This window comes from Chironomus tepperi, unplaced genomic scaffold (genome assembly GCF_022539635.2).
Source record: "Chironomus tepperi strain 1889 unplaced genomic scaffold, CSIRO-AGI_Ctep_v1 contig_85, whole genome shotgun sequence".
Classification (NCBI taxonomy): Eukaryota; Metazoa; Arthropoda; class Insecta; order Diptera; family Chironomidae; genus Chironomus; species Chironomus tepperi.
In genome coordinates, this window is record NW_027226207.1 from 8,227,569 (window position 1) to 8,251,687 (window position 24,119).

Consider the following 24,119-nt stretch of genomic DNA (forward strand, 5'->3'; position numbering starts at 1 on the left):
CCTGTGGTTTTGAGGAATGTCATTGGAAAAATGAATGGAGACAGGTACATTACTTCCAGATATTATTTCACCTTCCAGTTTTAGGACAATCTAAAATGAAACCGATTCCTTTGAAATCCGAATTATGACTAAAAGTAGCAGTAGAATTTAAAAGTTTAAACTTTTATTAAGAGCTAATGTTGACACTCTAAAGTAAAGAAATGTAAATGTTTGATAAAAAGAACTGTAAACTTTAGTAGTTTTTACATTGGTCTATTTTAATGCTCATACCGAATTTAAATTGATCCATCTTAAGAAGAACAATCTTTATGAATAGACTTTCAGCTCTAATCGAATACTTTCAACAATTCAAAAATTCAATCAATTTGACAACACTGAATTATAGGCTGAACATGTACATCATCTAATTTCCACGTAATATATTGAAAATTTAATACAAATTAGTATTCAAAAGTTACACATTAAGTTTGAAATTTTTCGTGTGTCATTGTTTTGTGTAGTTAGGTTGTAATTGACATTAGTCCGTGAACTTGTGGATAGGAAACTTCTTTTTAGGTCTGGAATATTTACTGATTGTTGTGTATCGCGTTAAATGATGATTATTGGCTTATTAATCGTGCAGCATAACAAAGTTGTGCACATCATCGGCTCTGCCGGCATCATTGAGGCTGAATCCCTGTTTGAGCCTGTTTGGTTTCTGAATGGCACAATGGGTCGAAATCCATCGTCACTTTTCCATCATTTTACCCTTAATACAGCGATCCATCGATGCCATAGCGAATCCTAATTTGCTGTTCGGAACTTAGTTTCTTCTAATTTCAAATGATCTTGTATTCAAATATTTCCTATAATCAGCTTATCTATTTGGTATTTCAAAGGTCTACAACAAACCTCTCTCAATTTCCTTGTCTGCATGACTATACGATTTCAAATAAATTCAAGGTCTTATTTTTTTTGCAAAAATATTTCAACCTTGATCATTCGCAATCATCCTCTTTATATACAGAGAAGTTGACACTCACCATGGTCATCTTACGTAATGAAGTGCAAATGATTATGTTATGTGAAACTGACTTCAAATGTTATTGCGAATTAATATTTTTTGCAATTTTTTATGTGTTTTGGAATCTATTTTGAGGAGTTTTATGAGTTAAGATGATGATTCAATTTCTTAAAATGGATTTTATGGACGGTTTTAAGGAAGTTTTTCATGGAAATAAACATAATAAACTGTATTGATTAAAGATTAAGATGCAAATCTCAATGTTGACTCGGATTTTGAACGGAAATTCAAATCGGCTGAATTACTTGACTAAAGCCTTCTAAACTTCATATAAAATTCTAGTCGGCCTCTAATTCCGATTGACAATTCTCAATAATTTCCACATTCGATCTCAATCTTTGAACACAAAATCATCAAGTCATCAAGTCTACTTACTATTTTCAGTATCTTACATATCCATTGTATAAGCAAATATGAAATATCCAAACAAATTCAATTGTCCAATCTTGTTTAAACTTAAGATATATAACCTGTCATATTACGAAGACCACATAAGAAATTGCACAATTAATATTCCAACTAATACAGTCAACATCTTGTTCATACGTAATGAATTCACGCACTTTTGGGTATTTCTCCGTCTGGTAACCTTGACTTAAAGTTTTAACACAACACAGCGCTTAATTAAGCATGTTGGAATTGAAAATAAATCAATAATTTGCCTAAAATGTTCATTTTGACTATTGGCACTGGCAAATTTGAACAGCAACTACTAATGCGATGATTAAATGATTAGTCAAATACACACAATTATTGATAATTTCAAACATTTTTTTTTTATTCAGCACTGCTTCATTCTTCATTATTATTAAAATTTTCTTTTCCAAAATTTTGTATATTCAACATATTGCACGTATATTTAAACAACTTTTCACATTCCTTATCGTCATGTGCGATATCATTGACTGGTGCCTTTATAAGACAATTTGTAAGATAAGCACCACCCTTACCCTCCAATTCAGGTTCGATTGCTGCATAGACAATCGTCCTTGCACCTTCCTCAACTGTCTGAAATAGAGAAATAAAAATATGAAAGGTTAGAAAACTGGATATAAAGCTTAGTGACAGTTATTGGTCAACAATTTGGAAAGTAAGAAGAAATAATTAATATCATGTGGATTCGGTGGGATTTTACTTTTGGATATTAAATTTAGGTATTAAATCACAAATATAAATATCAAATTACTCCGATTTGACAGTTTTTTATTTGATTAATTGCAGACAAAATTCGAAGACAGCTTGTATTTTTTGGATTAGTTATCTCGACGGCATATAAATTTGCAAGTCTTTCCTACGGACAACTGATTTTTGCATAACACTTTATTGTATAATGTGATTAGTTGTCTTCAGAAATAGACTTACAACTAGTCAAATGAACCTGTCCACTCAATTGGGTTGCTATTTCGAATGGTACAACGTATTATCTAAATCATCGCTACCTCGCCATACTCTAGCAGGCAAACGTCTGCGTAAGCGGCTTAGAGCAATTTAGGTCTCTGAGTCTCAGAGTCTCTTAAGGTGAGTAAGCTCAAAAAAGCATACTCTTTGCCTGTTAGGGGTATTGTCGAAAATATGCGAAGTTGCAGCTCGAAAAATGCAATTCGATGCGTTGAGCTGCTCGGGTATATTTATAAAATCCTGCATAAAGTCAATTGTAAACTCACCTTAAATAAGAATCTCTTCCATCCTGGTATGTGATTAACAAGAGATTTCTGGAAAATGTCAGTGTCTACAACGCCTGTGGATTAAAAATTTGAAATATTATAGTAATTTAGCTAGTTATTAATGTTGAGTTTTAGAATTTTTGTTAAAATATTGCTTAAACTTTGAAATTACAAGCAAAAAATCGTGTTATTTCCAATGATTAGAATTAGAAATCTAGCAATAGACATATAAGAACAATAAAAGAATTTATTAAGTGATCCCCGAGTGGACAAAATACGTTTGAACTATACTGGACATCAACTTGTCTTGTCTATTTTTAATGCATTTTTGTCCACTCGATATCATTGTCCAAATCCATCAAACTCAAACTTCCATCCACAACATTTCAAAAAATCCAAAACTTTCTCACCTGGATGTGGAGCAAATGACTGAATATCCCAATTCTCCCTCCGACATAGTCGCTCCAACTCATAAGCAAACATAATCTGTGCCAATTTACTATTTGCATAAGCCATACTTGCACGATAATAATTCTTACAATGAAAATCATTGTAATTGATAAGTCCAACTTCGTGGACATTTGATGCCACACTGACTACTCGTGACTTTACACCAATGGCTTCAGCACCTGCTCTTAAATTTGGCATTAATAGATGTGTCAACATGAAATGACCGAGATAGTTGATAGCCATTTGAGAGATGTAGCCTTCCTTGGTGACTTTGTATGGCGCAGGAAGGATTCCAGCTTTAAATGGAATAGATTTGTTGATTCATGGTCAAATTGCTATAGAATGTGTCAAATTACCATTGTTGATAAGCAAATTGATACGCGGATGCTTTTGATGCACAACTTCCGCAAATCTCTTCACCGTCTCAATATCAAACATATCGCAAACTTCATAAGACACTCGATTTTGTATAAGTGATGCATCAATGTTTTTCTCCACAGACTCTCTGGCTTCTTTTGGATTACGTACGGCTATGAATGAACAACATATGTTAATGAACTACTTTGTTGCAATTGTATCAATGAATCAAGGTTAAGACACTGGATTTTGGGAATGTTCGAGGAGATTTTAGCAGAATTAAAGTTGCAAAATCCAGGAAAATTCAATCAAAATCCCCAAAACCTTAAAAAGTCCGTCATCACCTTCCCTTCCTCATTAATATCCATTAATCCACAAATTACTACACTTACCTAACACAACAGTCATCTCACATTCGAGTAATTTCTTCAATACACCTAAACCAATGCCTTTGTTTCCCCCCGTAAGTACACAAATCTTTTGTGCTTGTTTGTACGGTTGTGCTGTATAAAGTAAAAGATTCAAGGTTGAAATAATTTATATTTTATAAATTTCTTCATAACGTCTTTGTAATTGAACTTACTGCCAACATTGAATTGTTTCATAATTGCATCCTCATAATTTCCTTTTGTACCCATCCAGAGCATCTTAATTTCGAATATTGTACGACGTCGTTTAATGGCATCGCCAGCATATTCGTAATAGAGGTAGATAAAGATGCAGATAGTGAGGATGAGTGCTACGATTGCGAATATTGACATAATTTCCTGAACTATTTGACTAAACTAAGTTGCTACGGATTAAATTGCGGAACTTGACTGCTATGACTTATGCTGGATGAAATTTTGGACACAAATGTAGCAGTTCCTTTGAAAATTGAAGTTAATCCTAAGAGTATTGAATCCTTAAATTTATTGAACTTTTTCCAAAAACTTTCTAATTTTTTATATCCACTCCGAAATTCTTTCTAGCCACCAAAATTCAAAATTCTAAAACTTTTGTGTCCACTACACAACTTTAAGTTTCACCGTCGAGTAAAATTTCCAAAAATTTCTAATTTCTGTCATGTAAATTTTTTTTGTTAGTTTCTACAGCTTTAATTTCACACAAAAATTTAATTCCACAACTGATCGCGTCTAAAAGAGAAAACGTAATGACAATTGTTGTGTAGTTGATGTTAAACTGCCAAATTTTTATTTTGTGTGTGATTTTCTGCTCTTTTTTCTATCTTCGCGCGAAGAGAAAATCAAATAAATTTGTGAGCAGTCAGCGATTTGAAGATATTTGCTCATTTTACCTTTGCATTACCAACATCTTGAAGATTAATTCAGTAGTGGACTTGTCTACGAGAATCGAGAGAGTTTGTTGAATTTGGAGATATTAAGCATTAGTATTGAATATTTTTGGGCATTTTTATTGTGTATTGATGTCTGCAAGTTGGTCCAAATAAGAGATTTACGAGTATTTTTATATAAGAAGTACATAAAATGTGTAAGTAAATATTTGGAATATATAGGCACAAAAATTATTAAGTAATTGAATCAATCATGATACTTTGAAGATTTTTGGACATTTAAAAATTAAAATACAAATTTTGAAGTTCAAGAAATTGTCAAAAAATCATTTTAAACCTTCTAAGTTACTCACTTCTAAAATTTTACTCAAATGCAACGCGGATCCATTCTTTAGCAGCACAATCTAGTCACTAGGACAACGTTGCGTCGTCGCATTGATGGTAAGACGTTAGGGAACTCTGACTGAAAATCGACGATTGTTTTTGGTCAGTTTTGTCAGTGAAAACTAAAATTCGCACAGTGTGCCGCTCAGGACATGTAAAAAGCATGCTCATTTCAATTAGAAGAAGTTCAAAATTCAGAACACTTACTGGATCCGCTCCTGGATTCAAGAATACTTAGACACTGAACTTGAGCACAGTGTTGCGAATGACAAAATAGCGACCTTGAAACTCTATTGCACTGCTTGAATGCAAGTTTACATGAAACCCCTAATCCTACACAATATCCTATTAATCTAATCATCCACTAATAAGTTAAAGCGACAAGTTTGCATCTTCAATTATCAATTCAGTGTTAGGTAAATAATAATCGACTTTGGAATTCGCCGAAAATATGTGGGAATTTACGTCAACAAATATATCAAACTCTTCTGGATTTAATTCGTAGTTCATTAGTAAATACAAAAGAATCATTAACTCATGATTTCATGAATCAGCATTTTATTAAGCATCTATAGTCATGGATTAATAATTATCAAATTTTTGAGCAAGGATCCTTGCTTAAGTAAAATTCTTTATTTATGTTGACGGAGCTAGTCTAGGTTGTGTACATTGAACTGATTGAACTCTTTATGGTGCAACGGGGCTGATTAGACTGTGTTCGAATTTTATTGTTGTTGCATAGACCGAATCTAAAAGATTTTAAATATTTAGCAGTCGTTACTAGATGAATTCATCATGGTACAATGTGAGTCAGCACATGCTATTATCTTTTAAGGATTATATTACCTTTCAGCCCAGTACATAACTGCTGATTGTTGTAGATGATTGAAATTACTTTAGGCAACGGACTTTGTATAGGAAATTTTACAAGATACTGTATAGAGTACCCACGATTTATGTCATCCAATGCGCTTTGCTTATCTTTTATCAAACTTATAGCTCCAATATATTTCTAAAAAGTCGAAAGAATTGTTAAAATTATGCAATTTTAAGAAGGGATTTATGCAGGTTTGTCGATTTTGCTTGACTTTGTGAATCAAAGCAAATAAGCATTACTTACTCCTGGAAGCTTCGCATTGACAGAAAGTGTAAGTTTAAGTGTATGATCGCTATATCTACTGTCAGGAGTAATAGTAAGAAGTCCCTCAGTTTGATGTAGTCCCCTAACATATTGCCAATAATTTGAACATGAATCTTGAGCCACGGTTATTCCCAAAAATAAAAAAATTATAAATATCTTAATCCTCATCTTATTTTGCGCAAAGCCTGTGTTATTTTTGCTACTTAACTCTACAAGATGTGCTTTAGAACTGCTGGAAGAAGAGAAAATAATATTTATTGTTTTTGAATAAACCTGGCTTAGATCTCTTCTGTTTTATTGTTCAATTTAAGGAAGCTCAAAGAACAAACCCGAGCGGCACAAAAAAAAAGAAGGAAGCCGCTTTTTTTTTGGCAGTCATATGGTCGACAAACTGATGCAGCTCCATTTAGAATTAATAAATAGCGCCAGTTTAGCGAAGCTTTTAATGATTATTGACGGAGCCTTCTTCATTTGTATCCCTCGGGTAATATTCTCTTAATGAGATACAGAAAGTTAAAAATTTTGAATTAATTCACCGCGTACAATTGTGTGAATATGAAAATCATTAAACGTTCAATCTTAATAGTATTTACGTCTTTAGTTAATTTTTGAAAACATTACCTCTCTAACAAATCATCTGTAAAAGGCATAGCAAATAAAAACATCACCTTTGATCGTCTGATGTAATTTTTTATTTATCTTGTGCTTAACAAATCTATCATTTTAATTATTATTTATTATTTCTGTAGTTTAAGCTATTAAACGGCTTTTTCTGAGCAATATTAAGACTGCAATAATTAAATACGATACAATGCGACATCAAAATGAGTCCAATACAGCTAAGTTGTCAACATGATGCGACGAAGCTCTGCCCTAGCGGCTTTGCTGTGTTACTCGGTTTCTTAGATTAATTTACATTATGTACTCTAAATTGTTCTTATTATTGATTTATTACAATAAATTTTATTAATTCTTGCACATCAAACTTTTGAGTATTCTTTGCCTTACAAACTAAACACCAAGAGAACCTTCTTAGTCCATTAATTCTATTCGATTCCAAAATTTTTAATTTTAAGCAACCCACACGTAAACGAAAATAATTTTTGACATTCAGCATCATCTTTAGCTATCTTTGATATTTTTGACGGACGACAATTTGTGATATAAACTCCGCCATTTGATTCTATTTCTGGTGCTATTGCTGCATAAATTACGGAACGAGAACCTTGCTCAGGAGTCTGAAAAGAGAAGTTTTAGTGAGAATTTTATATTCCCGAGCAACACAAATCAAAGCAGTCGATTTTTGGCAGCTATATGGCCATTGGCAGTCTTCATCATTTGTGCTGCTCAGGATTGATTAATAATGCACAACAATACCTTCATCAAAATCTTCCTAAACCAATTGATAGAACCAGCAGCAATATTTTCAAAAATCCCAGTATTAACAAGCCCTGGATGACATGAATAAGGTTGGATATTCCAACTCTTTTCTTCACACATTTTATGCAAATGATTTGTAAACATGATCTGAGCAAGCTTGCTGTCACAATATGCCTTTCCAGGATGATAATTTTTAGTGCAATTAAAATCATCGTACTTGATTTTGCCACCCAAGTGCGAACATGATGCAACGCTGACAATTCGTGAAGTTCTTCCAGATTCTTTTCCATCAGAAATGAGTTGTGGCATGAGTAGATGTGTGAGTAGGAAATGACCAATGTGGTTTACTGCCATTTGTGTTTCAAATCCATCTTTTGTAAGCTTGAATGGTGGGCTCATTATTCCGGCTGGATATGAAATAGAAGATTGAGTTAGAGCTGGATTTGTATCGAAATTTTGGGGAATATTAGTAAGGCTCTGTCCGATTATTCTCAAATGTATTTCCAAAATTAGATTAGAAATGTCACAGAACTCTTCAAGTAGGAAAATTTTCCCGATCGGTACGTATTTTAATGTTGGCACTATGGCAACGGGCGGCAATAAACTTACAACCTAGTGCCGACCAGATAATTGTGCTGTTCGGAGATGAATTTGCTTTGACAGACTCAAAAGCATGATCGGGAAACCCCTCAAGTAATAAAAATCCCAACCAAATAATCACAACAGCTTCAAATTGCAACAATAAGCCACAATTAACTATTAATTACCATTATTAATCAGCAAATTGATACCCCGGCATCGTTCTTGAACACGCTTTGCAAATTCTCTCACTGAACTCATGTCTCCTGTGTCACAAGTCTCATAAATAACTTTATTCATCAACAATGAGCTGTCGATGTATGATTCAACTGATTTTCGTGCTGCCTCAATATTTCTCACACCTGTAAAGTACATAAAGGTGTTTGACTGATTTGCTCATTGACAGTCATGTAAATCACATACCTAATATAACTGTCATTTCACATTGTAATAACTTTTTCAATATACATAGACCAATACCACGATTTCCACCTGTAAGTACGGCGACTGATGACGATTGTGGGTAAAGTGCTTATACGTAAATAAGAAAAATTCCATCAATGAAAGACAAACAAAAAGGAATAATTGATAAAACTTACAAACTTTGTTATAGCACGGACCGTACATCATGTCTTCAACATTTGTCTCTAAGCCAATCCATATTAGCTCAAGTTCCATTAAAAATTCACTAAAATTTCTCGGCGTACTTGATTTAAATAGAAAAAATGCTCCAGTAAAGAATATTAAAATGAACAAAAGGATATACGCTAAGTATAAAATCATCTTTAATTCTTAATTTATTTTCTAAGTCCGACTTATTGCAATGACTGTCTTAAAGCAACTGAACATACTTCTCAATATGCTGAATAGCTATTCACTAATTTTTAAAAGTGTGTATGTTTAAACAGTTGTAAGATATAGTAATTCAAATACATACAATTACTGTCCTCTTCATTTTAATGTGACAGGTGAATGAGAAAAAAAATTTAGACACCTTTATAGCCATGAAAGTTAATTTAGATGCCGGTGTTGGCTATTTAGATTATAAACAACTGTAAAATTATTGGAGCATAATTAAAGGTAGTGAAATCATGAGCATTTGAATACAATGAATGAGAGTGTATTATGCAATTTTGAGATAAGTGATGGGCAACATGTTCCGAGCGGCACAAACGTAGAATCGCTTTAATTGACAAAAAAAAAGAAGCTGCCTACTCTACTGAGCAAAAGACATGCATTTATGATAAAGAAGGACCACTATGGTACCTAACAGTGGTCTCTTTGTCTGTTAGGACCATTTTTAGCAGCCTTATGGACGCCAATCCGAGATGGATTCTGTTTGGTCCTTTAAAGTTCCGTAGCGGAGCCTGTTCATTTATGTCGCTCGAATGTGTTTCTCGACACATCAAATCTCAGAATTTTCTAGGTCTAAGATGTGCCGCGACACTAAAAAGGTTGCCCACAACTGCATTTAGATATTAATTTCTTGTACTTGATGCTGACGTATTTTGATACACAATTCAATAACGACTCGCAAAATCAAAACAAAATACACGAAAAACTTGTTTTTTTTTTTATTTTGCTAGCCTCAAATAGTCTAATTCATGTTTTGTAGATTCAAGTTGCATGCTTAATAGTTTTTTGCAGCTTAATGGCAAAGTAATAAAATTTGAGATTAAATTTAAGGACATTTGCTAAAATTCTGAGATTTCAATCAAAAGACCAAAGGTTGAGTCCACAATTGACCTTATACCTCCTTCTTAAAAATTCTATTTGATTCCAAAGTTCTTAATACCAAGAAAATCACAAGTAAATAAAAGTAATTTTCTACATTCGACCACATCCATTGCTGTTTTACACATTTTTGATGGTCGACAGTTGAATATGTAAGCTCCACCATTCGACTCAAGTTCAGGAGCTATTGCTGCATAAACAATCGATCGTGATCCTTGCTCTGTAGTCTGAAAATATGCATTAAATGTTAAGATTAGTATACATTTAATTATTGTCGAAAATGTGTGCTGCATGTTGCGTGTGGTTTCAGTCGTGGCCACAAAGGTGTCACAATACGCTACACAATACAATCACTGTACTAAATATTCATTGAGGGTACCTTCAATATAGACTGCCTTAATGAATTAAATCCTAAAGCAGAAGATGCAAAGAGCCCGCTGTTAACGAAGCCTGGATGGGCTGCATATGGTTGGACATTCCAGCCATTTTTCATGCACACTCTATGTAAATGTTTTGTAAACATAGCAATTGCAAGCTCACTGTCACAATATGCCATTCTAGGATGATACTAGGGATTTCAATCCCGGGACAAAATCTCAATCCCGGGATTACGGGATTTGAAAATCTGATCCCGGGATCCCGGGATTAATCCCGGGATTGAATTATGAAAAAAAGTATTCTATTGATATTGATAATTAAAGAAAAATAACACGTTTTTGTCCAAATTTCAGTACATATGTAATGCGACCTTTTTTATTAGAAATTTTGAGGCTGAATGAATTATTTCAAGCAGACAAAAATGTGGTAAAAATACTAGTAAAAGACAAGCTAATGCCAAAAAAAATCTCAAAATCCTAATCTTGATAAATTTTTAGGATCGCGATTAAAATTTTCGGGATCCGATAGCAAGAAAGCATAATCAACACTGTGATCACATTCACTAGCAAAATTTCAATTTATAAAAGTCGTTAAAAGGAATTTGAATAAATTTTTGAGATCTTTAGTTTAGTTTTAACAAAATTTTAAGAAATTGCATGCAAATATCTTTAATTTCTGGTCTTTCAAAATATTAACAATTTAATATGAATTTTTAAAGAAATTTTCAATCTTCAACTTCTAAAATTGTGAATGAAATTATTAGATCAGTTATGTAGTGACATACTACACGATTTTTAAACGTGTTATTTTTAATTTTTTTAAAATTTAAGACTCCAAATTTGAAGATTTTGTATCAATATCAAATGAATTTTCAATCCCGAAATCCCGGGATTGAAGCTTCTCCAATCCCGGGATTGCGGGACCGGAAAAACGTCCGGGATCCCGGGATCCCGGGATGCGGGATCCCGGGATTGAAACCCCTAGATGATACACTTTAGTGCAATTAAAGTCATCGAACTTAATTTTTCCAGCAAAGTGAGAGTCTGATGAGGTACAGACTATTCTTGAAATTCTTCCAGATTCCTTTGAACCAGCAATGAGTTGAGGCATAAGAAGATGTGTGAGCAGGAAATGACCAATATAGTTCACTGCCATTTGTGTTTCAAATCCATCTTTTGTGAGTTTGAAGGGAACTTCCAATATTCCAGCTTAAAGTGGGCATTTGACATGGTAAGCATAGCCATAGAGATCAGATATCACAGTCCTTACCATTATTAATCAACAAATTGATCCCTTGACATCGCTCTTGTACTCGTTTAGCAAATTCTCTCACTGAACTCATATCTCCAGTGTCACAATTCTCATAAATGACTTTATTCATCAACAATGAGCTATCGATGGAAGATTCTATTGATTTTCGTGCTGCCTCAATATTTCTCACACCTGCAAAGTACATGAAGTTGTTTAACTGATTGCTCCTGACAGTCATGTAAATCACATACCTAAAATTACTGTCATTTCACATTGTAATAGCTTCTTCAACACCTCCAAGCCAATACCACGATTACCGCCTGTAAGTACAGCTATTGATGATGACTGCGAGTAAAGTGCTTCAAAGGAAAAACCAAAAAATTTCAAAAAACCAAGAAACAAGTTTGAAATTTTACTTACAGACTTTATTGAATCGCGGTCCATCAATTGCATCTTTAATTTTTGTATCTACACAAATATATGCTGAATAAAGTTCAAATAGAATAATTTGATAAATATGTGGCATTAAAAATTTCAATAAAATTATAATTATTGAAAATAATATCAAAAGAAGCACAAAAATCATCTGAATCTACAATTTTTGAACTTGACCAATTGTCTGCGACGAAGAAACTGAAAGAAATTTCCTAAAATTGTCAAACGATGAATTTACAAAATATAGTCGTGGGATGGTTCTTCGATCAGATGTGAGCAACCTGTGTGCCGCGACACACTAGATGCCAAATTTTTGGAAATGCCATAAATCGCTTTTATTTATTTAACTTACTTTATTTTCAAAAAATTTATTGTAAAAATTATTTTAATTTTAAACATAAAAATAAAAAAAAATGTAAGTCTTAATGTTGATCATGCAATCTAATCTTTTCTCGATGTTCGATTGATGACTCTCTTGTCAACAATTTCGTTGACTTTATTCTACGACCTGGTCGAAAAAAAATTCTACGTCAGTAACGGATAGTTTTTGCTAATTTACTCGAATATTTTCCATTATGCTATATGATTTTATATTTTTATCCTATAGAACTCGCCGAGACACACAATTTGGTACCAATTTTATACATTTTCGATGCTTGGTTCCTTTGTTAGAGCCATTTATATGACCGTTACTGACGAAGAATTTTAGGGATTTGGTAATTTGAGCTTACGAAGCCATTAATAACTTTCTTTGTGTACCAGCTAATTTAAAAATTTTTGCACTCAATGGTACATGAGCTTCTCGCTGACATTTCTGACTATTAAATTTATGAATTAACCTTGTTTAAGATAGTTAAATTAACATTTTTGTTGAAAAATTTTGTAACGGTTAGCCATAAATTTGAATTTTTCAACGAAATTTAATTGGCAAAATTAATGTAAACAAACAAAGATTCATTGAAAACTAATTAATGCAATAGAATTAAACTAATATTCAGGCAGAAAATGATTAAATGAATTTAATCCTATGCGATGATCGATTTAATCAAAGGTAATGGAATAGATTTAGTGATTTTTTTTCAATCCAAATTTTTGTTGCATTCACACAAATTCTTCTATAATATTTAAATTATGAAAAACCGTTACTGAAATTTCCTCAAATTTTCGACCAGGCCGTCTAATTTCTTCAATTTAAACTTCCGAAATTTTCAATATTTAATAATTTACAGCAATGATCAAAAAGTTTTTTACATTCTTGCGGATCATTAGCTAATGAATTAGGAGGCATGATTGTACAGTTGCTAAGATAAACTCCACCTTTTCCTTCTATTTTTGGTGATATTGATGCATAGATGACTGTCCGTGAGCCTTCTTCTGGGGTCTAAAAATTGAATTGATATTTAGTTAGTTTCTCAAAATCAGACAGAACTGATAAATAAATCAACTGGGACTCGAACCCACGACCTATGACTTTCGGACGTATGATCTGAGTTATTAGAAGTTTTCGACTTTGTTGTCCATTCCGACAAGGACACTTACCTTAAACAAAAGAGTCCTAAACCATGGAATATAATCAGTACTAGAATTTGCAAACAATTCAGTATCAACAACGCCAGGATGAAGAGAATTTGTCTGTATTTTCAATCCACTTTGACTTAAAAGAACTTGCAAGTGTTTAGTAAACAGAACTTGTGCTAATTTGCTTTTGTTGTATGCATCAGCTGGGTAGTAGAATTTCCTAAAAGTAGATCCAAAAGTATTAAATTGTTCAAAATTCAAATCAGCCTTAAACTTACTGGCAATCGAAATCATCATAATTAATATCACATTTCTTATGGACACAACTCGAAACATTCACAATTCGCACATTTTTTCCATCATTATCATTAGATCCGGCAATAAGTTGAGGCATAAGAAGATGTGTTAAGAGAAAATGTCCCATGTGGTTGATTGCCATTTGTGACTCAAAGCCATCAGCTGTTAGATTGTATGGTGTGAACATTACTCCGGCTGGAAGTTGATATAGTTAGAGAATTGAAGGAGGAACTAGCTTGTTCAAAGCACTTACCATTATTGATCAACAGATGAATTGCTGAAAACTTCTCCTGAACCTTCTTAGCGAATTCCCTGACTGACTTCATATCACCAGTATCGCATTTCTCATAGAATACTTTATCTTTGGTAAGTTCAGTGCCGAGTGCCTTCTCAATGCTCTTTCTTGATGCTTCTGGATTTCTGACACCCAACATGACAGTCATGCTACATTTTAAAAGTTTTTCAAGTGTATAGACTCCAATTCCTCGATTTCCACCAGTCATTACAGCTATTTTGTTAGGTCTTTGGATGAGATCTGTGAATAAAAATGGAAAGGAGTTTTAAGGATCAATTCCTGATATGTCAATAGCCTTAGCTTACTCACCAACTTTATTCTTATATCTTAAGAATGTATCCTCAATCAATGCTTGTGTGCCACCAGCTTGCATTTTAAATTCAATCACAAATTCTTTCCAATTCTTCGGCATATCTTTTTGTGTTCTCAAGAAGAAGAAAACGATGAACAGAATAAGCACAACGTTGAATAATGCATACAATAACATATACATGATGCTAGATTCTTTTGTTAATTCAATTAATTCTCAATATTATGTAATGCTTATCACCAACACGTATCTGCGTTTATTGACTTCTTTGATTCGACTTTAGTTGGTCTGCAAAAATGAATAAAAAGAATTTTTGTCATATGAGCTGCAAACGGATGAGATGCGCGTGATTTGAATTAATTAAATTATAGCTTGTGATTAAAATTAGCATTTAAAATTCAAATGTCTGAATTTGTGATGAAATTCTAACTGTTTAAATTCTGCATTTAGAATTGAATTAACTAAATTGTCAAGTATATAAGTCAGGTCCAAAATATTTGAAATACCAAATAAATGTTCACTTATTCTTGCTCCTGGGAGTGCGTCCGCGTTACTGAATTCGAAAACGAACACTAAAAAATTTTGTTGCAATATGCAATTATTTATCCTAATTCCAATAAGCATACCTGCCTAACTCTAGTGACTTATTATGACATTAAATGCACATTAAAAGGCTATATGATTGCAATTTTTAGTTCATTATCATTACAAATTGGATCTTAATGAGTTATTAATAATTGCAAAGAATTTATGGTGAGCATGAACACTTAAAACTCATATCCATGAATTGAAGCACTAAATTATATGCAAGTCAAAATTACACATTTTAATGCTAGTTTTATAGCTTTAGCTAGCTGTATGCTCGATGTCACGAATTTGTTAAATTATTGAGATTAAGCCAATCCAGGGACATTAGTCTAATCCTGTCTAAAGAACACTTCTGCTCTATAAAATTTATTAATTACCGTCAGCTTGCCCTTCGTCATCCCATAAATCAGACACAAATGACTCAAATATTCCAAACAACATGGTAAATTAAGAATGTCTCGTGGTAACGGTCTTTAACTAATAAACTGTTAAATTTGATCTAGCATAGCTTTATAAAGCAAATCTAGGAACTAAATACATTCTAATTCAACATATAAAATGATACATAGTTGACCAAAGTTCAAATCTTATTGACATCAAATCTGTTTAGTTCCTAGTTCTTGATTAATTATCCCGAACGGCACGATTCGGCAAATTTATTTTTTGCAGCCTATTTTTACATTATATCATAAACTAAACAATTAAATGAAATCCTAGCGACTCCTTTGTTTAGCTCGGGTTTGATCTTTGATTGAATGTTTATTAAGAAGTTTTTGAGAGTAGATTTCAATTTATGTATCTGTGGTCAAACAAGACATTGTTTATTGTCTACACATATTTGCGATGATTGCAATCTCCTTCAATCTTAAAGTTTTTATTGTACTTTACTATCTTTTATCATCTTTATTAGCGGATGATATGCTTGACTGCTTTACTTTTGATAATTAATTACGAAATCACCAGTGTCAATCTATTTGCAAATTCGTGATTTGTTTGTTGTATCAAGGTTGGCTAGATTGTATATTTGAATCAAAATTAAGTTAAAAAGATAAGTCACACGTGTCAAAATCATATGAAACTTCTGACTTATCAAAACATTTACTGCAATTTTTATTATTAAAGATTATCAAGGACCGATCGAAGGAGTCAATTTTTCATCATTTTCTAGGATAACGTCAAGAGTATCAGTCAAGAAATCACTTCAAATCTTTCTCAACAACGGGAGAATTTTAAGAAATTTCAAGCTCATTACTGAATATACTTAAAGAATATTTGCGTTGGCAATAATAATTTTGACATTAATAAATTGAAGGTGAAATATTGGAAATTAATCTTCATTTCTGATCTCGTCAAATTGCTTTGTCACAAGATGAAAATTGACTCATTTCAATAAAACTGTAATCAAATCTATATTTTGATGTTGCTGGTTCGTAACTCTGCATGTCTTTTGGGTTCAAATTATAATTATTTCACTTCTTTAGAACGTAAAATTGAGCAAGGGGGAAACGTAATTTAAGTATCAATTTCCATCATGAATGAAATACTTATGTTTTAAAATTTACTTCTACCTAATAGTCTAATTGGTCTTTTTACATAATTTGAATAGATATGTTTAAATGGGCAGGTAATTATTTTTCTAGTTTAAGCACGTCTACTTCTAAAAACGATTAATTCTGTCTGAGATTAGTCGTCCTTAGAATTGGATTAAACATTGATTTCACCAAGACTCCAAAATATTTTGAACATCAATATTTACCAACTTAATGAATAGAACTAGTCTATACAAATTCAATCACAATTATAGTCGGATTTGGAGAACGGAGTTAAGCTCAACAAAATATGTTTCTAAATGAGGAACTAAAGATTTATGCTAAATTATGTTTATATTAATATTAATTGTGTTTATATTAATTTATTACGTCGGAAATGTAAATTTTAATTACAAGAACTTCATTAACAGTACACGCATTAACGGCTTTAAATTCTACAACTTCATGAAAAATAATTAAGCTATAAATTACACAAGAAGACTTGCTATACTTTTGAACAAAAATATATTTAAATTGCTTCAAATTCACTGTTTGATTATTGCTTTAAAGCAGACTAGCGTCATTTCAAATATTGATCGTTATTATTTGAATGAAAAAACGGGGATGAAAACTATATTTTTAAAAAATAAATGACCGTTGAAAATTTTTAAATTCAAAAAATACGTTACAAACAAAAAATCAATATTTATTCAAATTCTGATGCATGTAACTGTTTTCTTTCAAATGAGCAATGATATCAATGATCATTTGAGTCTTAACTTCATGGAATTTCATGAAAAGAACTGATAATTTTTAATAAATATTATTCGTTGTTTATTTTATATCAACGGTAAAATATTTTTTGAATTTTCGCAATCAATTTCGAATACTTTCGAACTAATTTCGAATTTTTTCGAAATGAAATGACGCAAGTCTGCTTTAAAGTTGCTAATTTTTGATAATTCACTCAAATTCTTCGAAATCAGAGTTGATAAAAAGTTCATCAATTTAACTATGAGACAGAATCAGTTAGACATTTCATCCAAAGATCTGCCCATAAAAGATTTGATATTTAAACCTCACTATTGACCTAATTTGGAACACAATTCAAGTAACTTCAATTCAAATGTCTATAAATACCAAATTAACTTCAATATTTAACAAAACTATTTGATTTGTCATCAATTTTTGCTGCTTCTGTTTGTTATTTGACGTAATTATGTACATTGTGAATCAAAAGATGACCATGCACTTATAAAGTCACAATTTTTTCATATATTCATTGAATATTTTCATTTAAATTTCAATAAAATCTCAAAACACATCACAAGCTGATCATTAAGTCTTACATTTATTCTGTGAAATACTTCAAATTACAACAATACTCAGCACGACACACTTTTGATCTGCTTCAAAATATTTCTTACTTTTGTAAGACTTGTTCGTTAAAGGTATAATCAAAGACTAAAGTTTAACTGTTCTTCTGCTCTCTATTCAGCCGGCCGAATAGCAGAAGCGCTTGAGTAATTTTCCATAAGTGAGTACAAAGCAGATAATACAGGTAGCTTGAGCGCTATGAAAGAATACTTAATGGATGAGACATGTAGAGAGAGAATTGGGAAATGTAAATGAGTATGTTGGATTTATAGATGATCCACGTGGGAGAGTAGCTTGTTGGTCAGTCATTGAATCTTCTTTTTTTGGTTCAAAATTAAAGCTTAGCTTGCCAATTCGTCAATCGATAAGTGACGTGACAGCCTCAAAAGAAATTTTAAAATTCCTTCAAAAATTCAAATTTAAACAGTTGATTACAACAAAATCGAAGAGACCATGCCAAAATGTGAGAACCAATCTCTCTCTCTCGCAAGAGAGTAACTCCGTCGCTTGGCAATTGTTTTAATATTCTCTCAATTTCTCTCTCAATATTCATTTGTTTTGGTCATTTCCAAAATATTTTACTCGATTTATTTATCAATAAAAACATTCAAATTAGCACATCAAACAACTTTTTCTTTTCATATTTACCTTTAACAATCAATTTACACTTTTATTCACTTTTAATCCTTATAACTTCCTTTTCAAATAAATTTTTTTATGTACACAAAAATTTCATAACTTTATCGTCTTTAGAAATTGAAATGAGAACTAAAATCCTCTCATTACGATGCAACTAAGCATGCTTTCTTCCCGTCTTTTGTCATCTGTTTTGAATCTCTCTTCGCTATTGTGATGATCGTCGGCTCAACAACCTTATTTACACTGTTGGAACATTTTCAAAAACGATGAAGATGTTTTGGATGGGTTTCACGGATTTTAAAGCTTTCGGTGAATTTAGTTCAATTGAAAGCCATGACCTCTCACAGGTGTCGTCTGAAGCTGGCTCTATCTCTAGCTTCCGTTTGCTAATTTCTAATACCAAGTACAACACTTGCTCTATTGACAGCTTCCTTTGATGATAAAAGTAATGTTTGGAATTGAACTACAAGAAGCTTAAATGTTTGGCTGTTGCTGGTTATTGTGTAGTTTTCTTAGAGAATTTTCTGTTCTGAAATTAATAAAGCTTAAGGTTTGCTCGATGGAAGGTCTTTTGTAGCAACCTTGGCTCCAAGTCGGAGCATGGTTCCAGTAAGTAAGTAAGTAAGGTTTGCTCGAATTGACTGAAATGTAGTCGAATTTGAGCTCCGGAAGTGAACTTAGTTAACATTAATATCTTTATTAGTTTGCTTCTACGACGTTAGTTAGATTATTCCTGTAGGTCAAGCCTATTGGTCTTGTTCCACATCCAAATACTTCCAAGCTATTAATTCAATAAGAAATCGTAAACATATTTCCTCGCAGTGCTTTATTACTTTAATTCTCTCATTCATATTTCTCGCAACACTCATTTTTTTTTCTTATTGTATAACACTCGATTGTTGCTGTTTCTGCTGCGTTACGATTCAACACAAGTCGTTTCTCTTTTTTTTCTCGTTTAGTTTAACACTAAGCTTCTAACCGAAAAGAAATCCAAAGAGATATTTAAAGTTTTTATTTGAATAGTTTTTGTTAATTTTGCAAATTTAATTTAATAATTAGTGAATTTTAGTGTCTATTAAGCATCATGAAATAATCAGACTGTCTGAAAATGAACAAAAGCTTTTTGATTTCTTTAATTTACTTCCAAGTTCTTCAAATTTTATCAGGTAAATTGCATAATTAACTTATTAATCATTCATGCAAAATCACCTTGGACTAGAATATTCAAAAAAAAAATTAATCATCCAATACAGTCAGTTCCGTTGAGTTAATCGCCTACTTCTCACAAAGTGGACTACATGGGGAAATTCATTTTACAAATTCACAAACAAATCCGAAATTAGTGAAAGTGAAAGCATTTCTTGAAGCGACCTTGCAATACTCAGAACAGAGTTGGTCGTGGGGACTGTACAATAATCCGGTTGATTACTCAATTGTTGATCCAGTAGAAAGATGTAAACGAGATCGTGTTGGACGCGAATTAATTTCTTTTGATGACAAACTTGGGTACTTAATATTACCCGGTAATGAATCATCAACGTGGAATGATGTAGACTTAAACTTGTCTGGTGAGTTTTATTGTGGATTTTTTTTTTCGGAATTAATTGACTTACTTTTTGATTAACAGGTGAGAATGGACTTTGGGGACGATCAATTGTAATGACCAGTGGCAATGACAGAAATGTTAGAATCTGTTCGACAATCACTAATAAAATGCTATTTAATGAGCAGAATGAGATGGAACATAATGCAGAGGCTAAGTTCCGTAAAGGTGTTACCGGTAGTATGTACTTCAGGTGGCTCAAGTCGGAGAAAAGCTTCAATTCTGAGTTGCTGATTTATTCGAATTTACATCATTATGGAGGTGCTGATAAGTAAGTATTTGAGTATCTTGTCATGTTTCAGTGCCTAGGCTTAATCTGTTCATGTTAGTGTCCTACTAAATCCCTTCTTAATTCCAGGCACCTAAACTCATCATTCCCAACAACATCAGCAATTTCTCTATTTTCATGGAAGATCTACGCTACAGACATCTTCGACCAAACAACAGACAGAATTGAAGAGAACTGCAATGTCCTTCAAACAATCTACGATCCACAGAATTATGGACCTGGAAATTCAATTGGTGACATCGATGATCGTGTTGGAAAGTTAAGAATCAGTGACAAATTGAATATCAATGCTAATCAAGTCTTTCAAGATAATAAGTTGCATCTTATGGAATCGGACATCAATGGACCATCAAGAAAGCTTTATGTTGTGATTTTAGATAGCAGGAATGACTTTTTGGGATGTGCTAAAATTCGATTATTAAAAGCTCGTGTCGCTAAAGCTTTTATAAACTCCAATGGAATCAAAGGGGAAGTAACGTTGATCCAAAGATCAAGATTTGAGCCAACATGGCTGAACTTTACATTCGCTGCTGCCGATGGAACATTACAAAGCAATTTTGAGTATGCAAAGAATATAGCAAGCTTTAAAGTCCACAATCTTCCACCAACAACTCTTCATGCTGATTATTGCATGACAATGGGTAACGTGTTCGAGCCAAGACATGAATTTAACATAGATAACTATCCACCACCTGGATATGGTACTCAAGATCAATATTATATTGGAGATCTGCTTGGTAAATTAAGTGGAAGGAACAAAATGGACAAGCATAAGTTTATAATCGAAGATGGATCGAATGAACTTAGTGGCATCTATTGGGACTTGTTCTTACCATTAACAGGAAGGCACTCAATTGTCAATCGTGGATTTTCATTAAATCAGTAAGTATGCATTATGACTTACAGGTCTGAAACCTAATCTTGTCTCTTTTCAGATTCGATCGTTCAAATCCACAAGACATAAAAGAGTTTCCAGCAGGCTGCAGTGCATTTTCTCTATACGAAAGATCTAAAGATTATCAAGTTCCAATGCAAACCCTTCAAGCTCAATTTCGATATCCTTTAGTTGGAAAAATTCTCTTCAGGCAGCCTAAAGATGAGCCATGGCACGACACAACTGTAATTGTTGAATATTTGATACATGCTGATGGATCAAGTCTTAATAATACAGACGATCATGAGTGGAGTATCCACTTGCATCCACCAAATATTGATTATTATTCTTGGCAGAACCGATGTATATCTACAGGCGATATTTTCAATCCAACAAAGGTGCCAACCAAAGAGCGATGCCTCGATGATGGCAATAAGTTCTGTAGATTAGGAGATCTGTCAAGATTAGGGACATTGAACATAGCTGGGGGCAAAAAAGACTCACTTAGATTCACAAGGAAATTATTTACGGACGATAACCTTCCTCTTAGTGGATTCAGTACCATTTTGGGAAAATCCATAACAATTTATGGTAAAAACGGTCCAGTTGCTAGAGGAGAACGTCTTGGATGTACAAGAATTGAAGGTTTTCATCCACGAAAAATTATAGCAAAGAATTGGCATCCAAATGGTGGTCAACTGCAATTAAAAGGCAAGGTTGAAATGACTCAGCAGTCTGAATATGAATTAACGAATGTAGAAGTCAGCTTTAAGGATCTGGAGGACAATTCAGGATATCACGTCCATATGACATCAGTTGAGGAAGATTTGGAGTTTCCATGTGAAGATTCAACACTTTATGGTCACTATAATCCAAAGAATATTAATCCTAAGCTTTCTCCATTACCACAGCAAGGAACAACAGATGAATATGAAATGGGTGACTTATCAGGAAAGTTTGGAACTCTCGATGGACTGACTGAGTACTCTAAGAACTATAATGATACAAATCTTCCACTTTTCGGCTATGAAAATCTTGTTGGAAGGTCGATTGTTGTTCATAAACGAGAAAGGATGTTCAGATGGGCATGTAGTACTTTAGAGCGTGGGTATAGTCCAAGTGAAGCTCGAGAAATCCGTGGAATTGCTTCCTTCCATAATCCACTTGGTTATGCTTGGGGATATGTAAGAATGACACAGCTTATTGGCAATGACGGAAGTCAAAGTGACACAATTTTAGAAGTAAAGCTACGACATCCAGGTGATGGCGATAGAAACGTCACATGGCATCATAATTGGAGTGTTTATGTCAATCCTGTTAGTGTTGATGCGACCGTTCAGCAAACAGCAACTAGATGTGTAGCAGGTGGATATGTATGGAATCCACATTACACACAGCTTGCAGATCCATTGAATGATGAACTTTATAGACAGGAATGTGGACGAGATAATCCACTAAGATGTTATGTTGGTGACGTTTCCGCAAGATTAGGCACAATTAACATTGGAGTTGACAGAATGATTTTCTCAGATCCAAATTTTCCATTGGAAGGTGATATTAGTGCTGTTGGACGTTCAATCGTAATTTTCGGTGCCAATATGTCAAGTGAAAGATATGCATGTGCCAACATTGAACCTGATTATGACATTGTCAAGTACGTAAATGTCGAGAGACCTCCAAGATTTGTCTTGTCTCAATTTATCGAGGAAGTTAGGAAAGTCATGGGAATTCCTGAATGGTTCCTTCATATTGATTCAAGAACAACTCAAATTCTCCATGGAGGTGCCTGTGTGGCTTTCAAATTGCACTTCAAAGGTCCCAAAGCTTTTCAACTGGAACAAGACTTTTCAAGGTTGATGTCAACAGGCCAATTGGCAGAGCCATCACTTTATGTTCCGGGCTACGTAAATTCGAAGAGAAAGAAGAAAATTGCTTACAGAATCTGCAGTGTGAGGGATCCGAATGACAAGAAAAGTGAGTAATTGGGTTTTTAAGTGCTTTTTAAATATCTAACGGAACTGACTTTTTTTTGCAGAGAAATCAAATCGTTTATTAAGTAAAACTTCATCAGCTGTGCCTCAAATTAGAATTACCCTTAATGTCTCATTTATGTTATTTATCCTTCATTGGATTTTGTAAAGAGAAGCTTAGTGATTTGAAGAAGTATGTAGGATTTTAGAGAGAATCAAAGAATCCTATGACTTCCTATTACCTTATACCAGAGCTCGGAGTTAACTCAAGTTTTATATGAAGCCGAGTCGACCTGAATCAACTTTCCTATACAAAATCAGAGTTGACTTCGAGATCTACCTTATACATCCATAAAAATTAATTTTATTTGTTAAGTTATTTGTGAGATTAAGTTTAAAATCTTTATCAGATTAAACACGCAAGACTCGAGATTCCATAAATTATTTTTAGTGAAATTTATACGATATTTTACATAAAGACCTTATATACATGTACATTAACTGTTTTTGTTCTCAATAAATGGAACTTTTTTCTATAATGTACGTAATGTGGTAAATTCAATTAGTTGTGGATATAATTATAATATTCTCATATGAAATTGAGCGTCTGACTAATTGTTCATAGGTATAGAATTTTACCGTGTGTAGTCTATTTAATGCGTCACTAAGCTTGTAAAGCTTCTTAATCTAAGCATGACTCATTAGGATGAAGAAGATGAA

At 33.0% G+C, this 24,119-nt stretch overlaps 4 protein-coding genes and 1 long non-coding RNA gene across 16 annotated transcripts; 2 read left to right on the plus strand and 3 right to left on the minus strand.

The window, feature by feature from the left end:
- Nucleotides 1-1,819: 1,819 nt before the first annotated feature.
- LOC139085914 (polyprenol dehydrogenase-like) lies at nt 1,820-4,982 on the minus strand. The gene is made up of 6 exons (XM_070634108.1): nt 4,118-4,982; nt 3,927-4,037; nt 3,534-3,707; nt 3,138-3,473; nt 2,728-2,801; nt 1,820-2,071 (listed from the first exon to the last, which is right to left on the minus strand). The coding sequence occupies exons 1-6, from the start codon at nt 4,293-4,295 to the stop codon at nt 1,856-1,858; spliced, it is 1,089 nt and encodes a 362-aa protein (XP_070490209.1). The 5' UTR covers nt 4,296-4,982; the 3' UTR covers nt 1,820-1,855.
- LOC139085917 (uncharacterized) lies at nt 4,855-7,324 on the plus strand. The gene is made up of 3 exons (XR_011543966.1): nt 4,855-5,025; nt 6,665-7,036; nt 7,103-7,324. It is a non-coding gene; the product is annotated as an uncharacterized lncRNA (long non-coding RNA).
- On the minus strand, nt 5,748-12,315 carry LOC139085916 (uncharacterized). 9 transcript variants are annotated; one of them, XM_070634120.1, is made up of 12 exons: nt 12,096-12,314; nt 11,927-12,034; nt 11,694-11,867; nt 11,443-11,632; nt 10,426-10,546; nt 8,912-10,273; nt 8,736-8,843; nt 8,501-8,674; nt 7,731-8,140; nt 6,333-7,591; nt 6,059-6,224; nt 5,748-5,961 (listed from the first exon to the last, which is right to left on the minus strand). In XM_070634120.1, exons 6-10 carry the CDS (start codon nt 9,093-9,095, stop codon nt 7,400-7,402), a joined length of 1,068 nt encoding a protein of 355 aa, XP_070490221.1. In that variant the 5' UTR covers nt 9,096-10,273; nt 10,426-10,546; nt 11,443-11,632; nt 11,694-11,867; nt 11,927-12,034; nt 12,096-12,314; the 3' UTR covers nt 5,748-5,961; nt 6,059-6,224; nt 6,333-7,399. The 9 variants fall into 9 exon arrangements, with proteins under 9 accessions (XP_070490221.1, XP_070490218.1, XP_070490215.1 ...); XM_070634117.1 differs by having other exon boundaries at nt 10,426-10,585; XM_070634114.1 differs by having other exon boundaries at nt 10,426-10,603.
- A 193-nt stretch (nt 12,316-12,508) lies between these two features.
- On the minus strand, nt 12,509-18,780 carry LOC139085915 (polyprenol dehydrogenase). Of its 4 annotated transcripts, none has more exons than XM_070634111.1 (6): nt 18,673-18,780; nt 14,530-14,818; nt 14,179-14,460; nt 13,907-14,120; nt 13,650-13,848; nt 12,509-13,491 (listed from the first exon to the last, which is right to left on the minus strand). In XM_070634111.1, the coding sequence occupies exons 2-6, from the start codon at nt 14,711-14,713 to the stop codon at nt 13,297-13,299; spliced, it is 1,074 nt and encodes a 357-aa protein (XP_070490212.1). In that variant the 5' UTR covers nt 14,714-14,818; nt 18,673-18,780; the 3' UTR covers nt 12,509-13,296. The 4 variants fall into 4 exon arrangements, with proteins under 4 accessions (XP_070490212.1, XP_070490211.1, XP_070490213.1 ...); XM_070634110.1 differs by lacking the exon at nt 18,673-18,780 and adding an exon at nt 17,997-18,180; XM_070634112.1 differs by lacking the exon at nt 18,673-18,780 and adding an exon at nt 15,496-15,590.
- Nucleotides 18,781-19,648: 868 nt separating this feature from the next.
- On the plus strand, nt 19,649-23,886 carry Rsod (Related to Sod). The gene is made up of 6 exons (XM_070634903.1): nt 19,649-19,829; nt 19,917-20,231; nt 20,291-20,537; nt 20,625-21,437; nt 21,491-23,403; nt 23,465-23,886. The coding sequence occupies exons 1-6, from the start codon at nt 19,772-19,774 to the stop codon at nt 23,566-23,568; spliced, it is 3,450 nt and encodes a 1,149-aa protein (XP_070491004.1). The 5' UTR covers nt 19,649-19,771; the 3' UTR covers nt 23,569-23,886.
- The last annotated feature ends 233 nt before the right edge of the window (nt 23,887-24,119 follow it).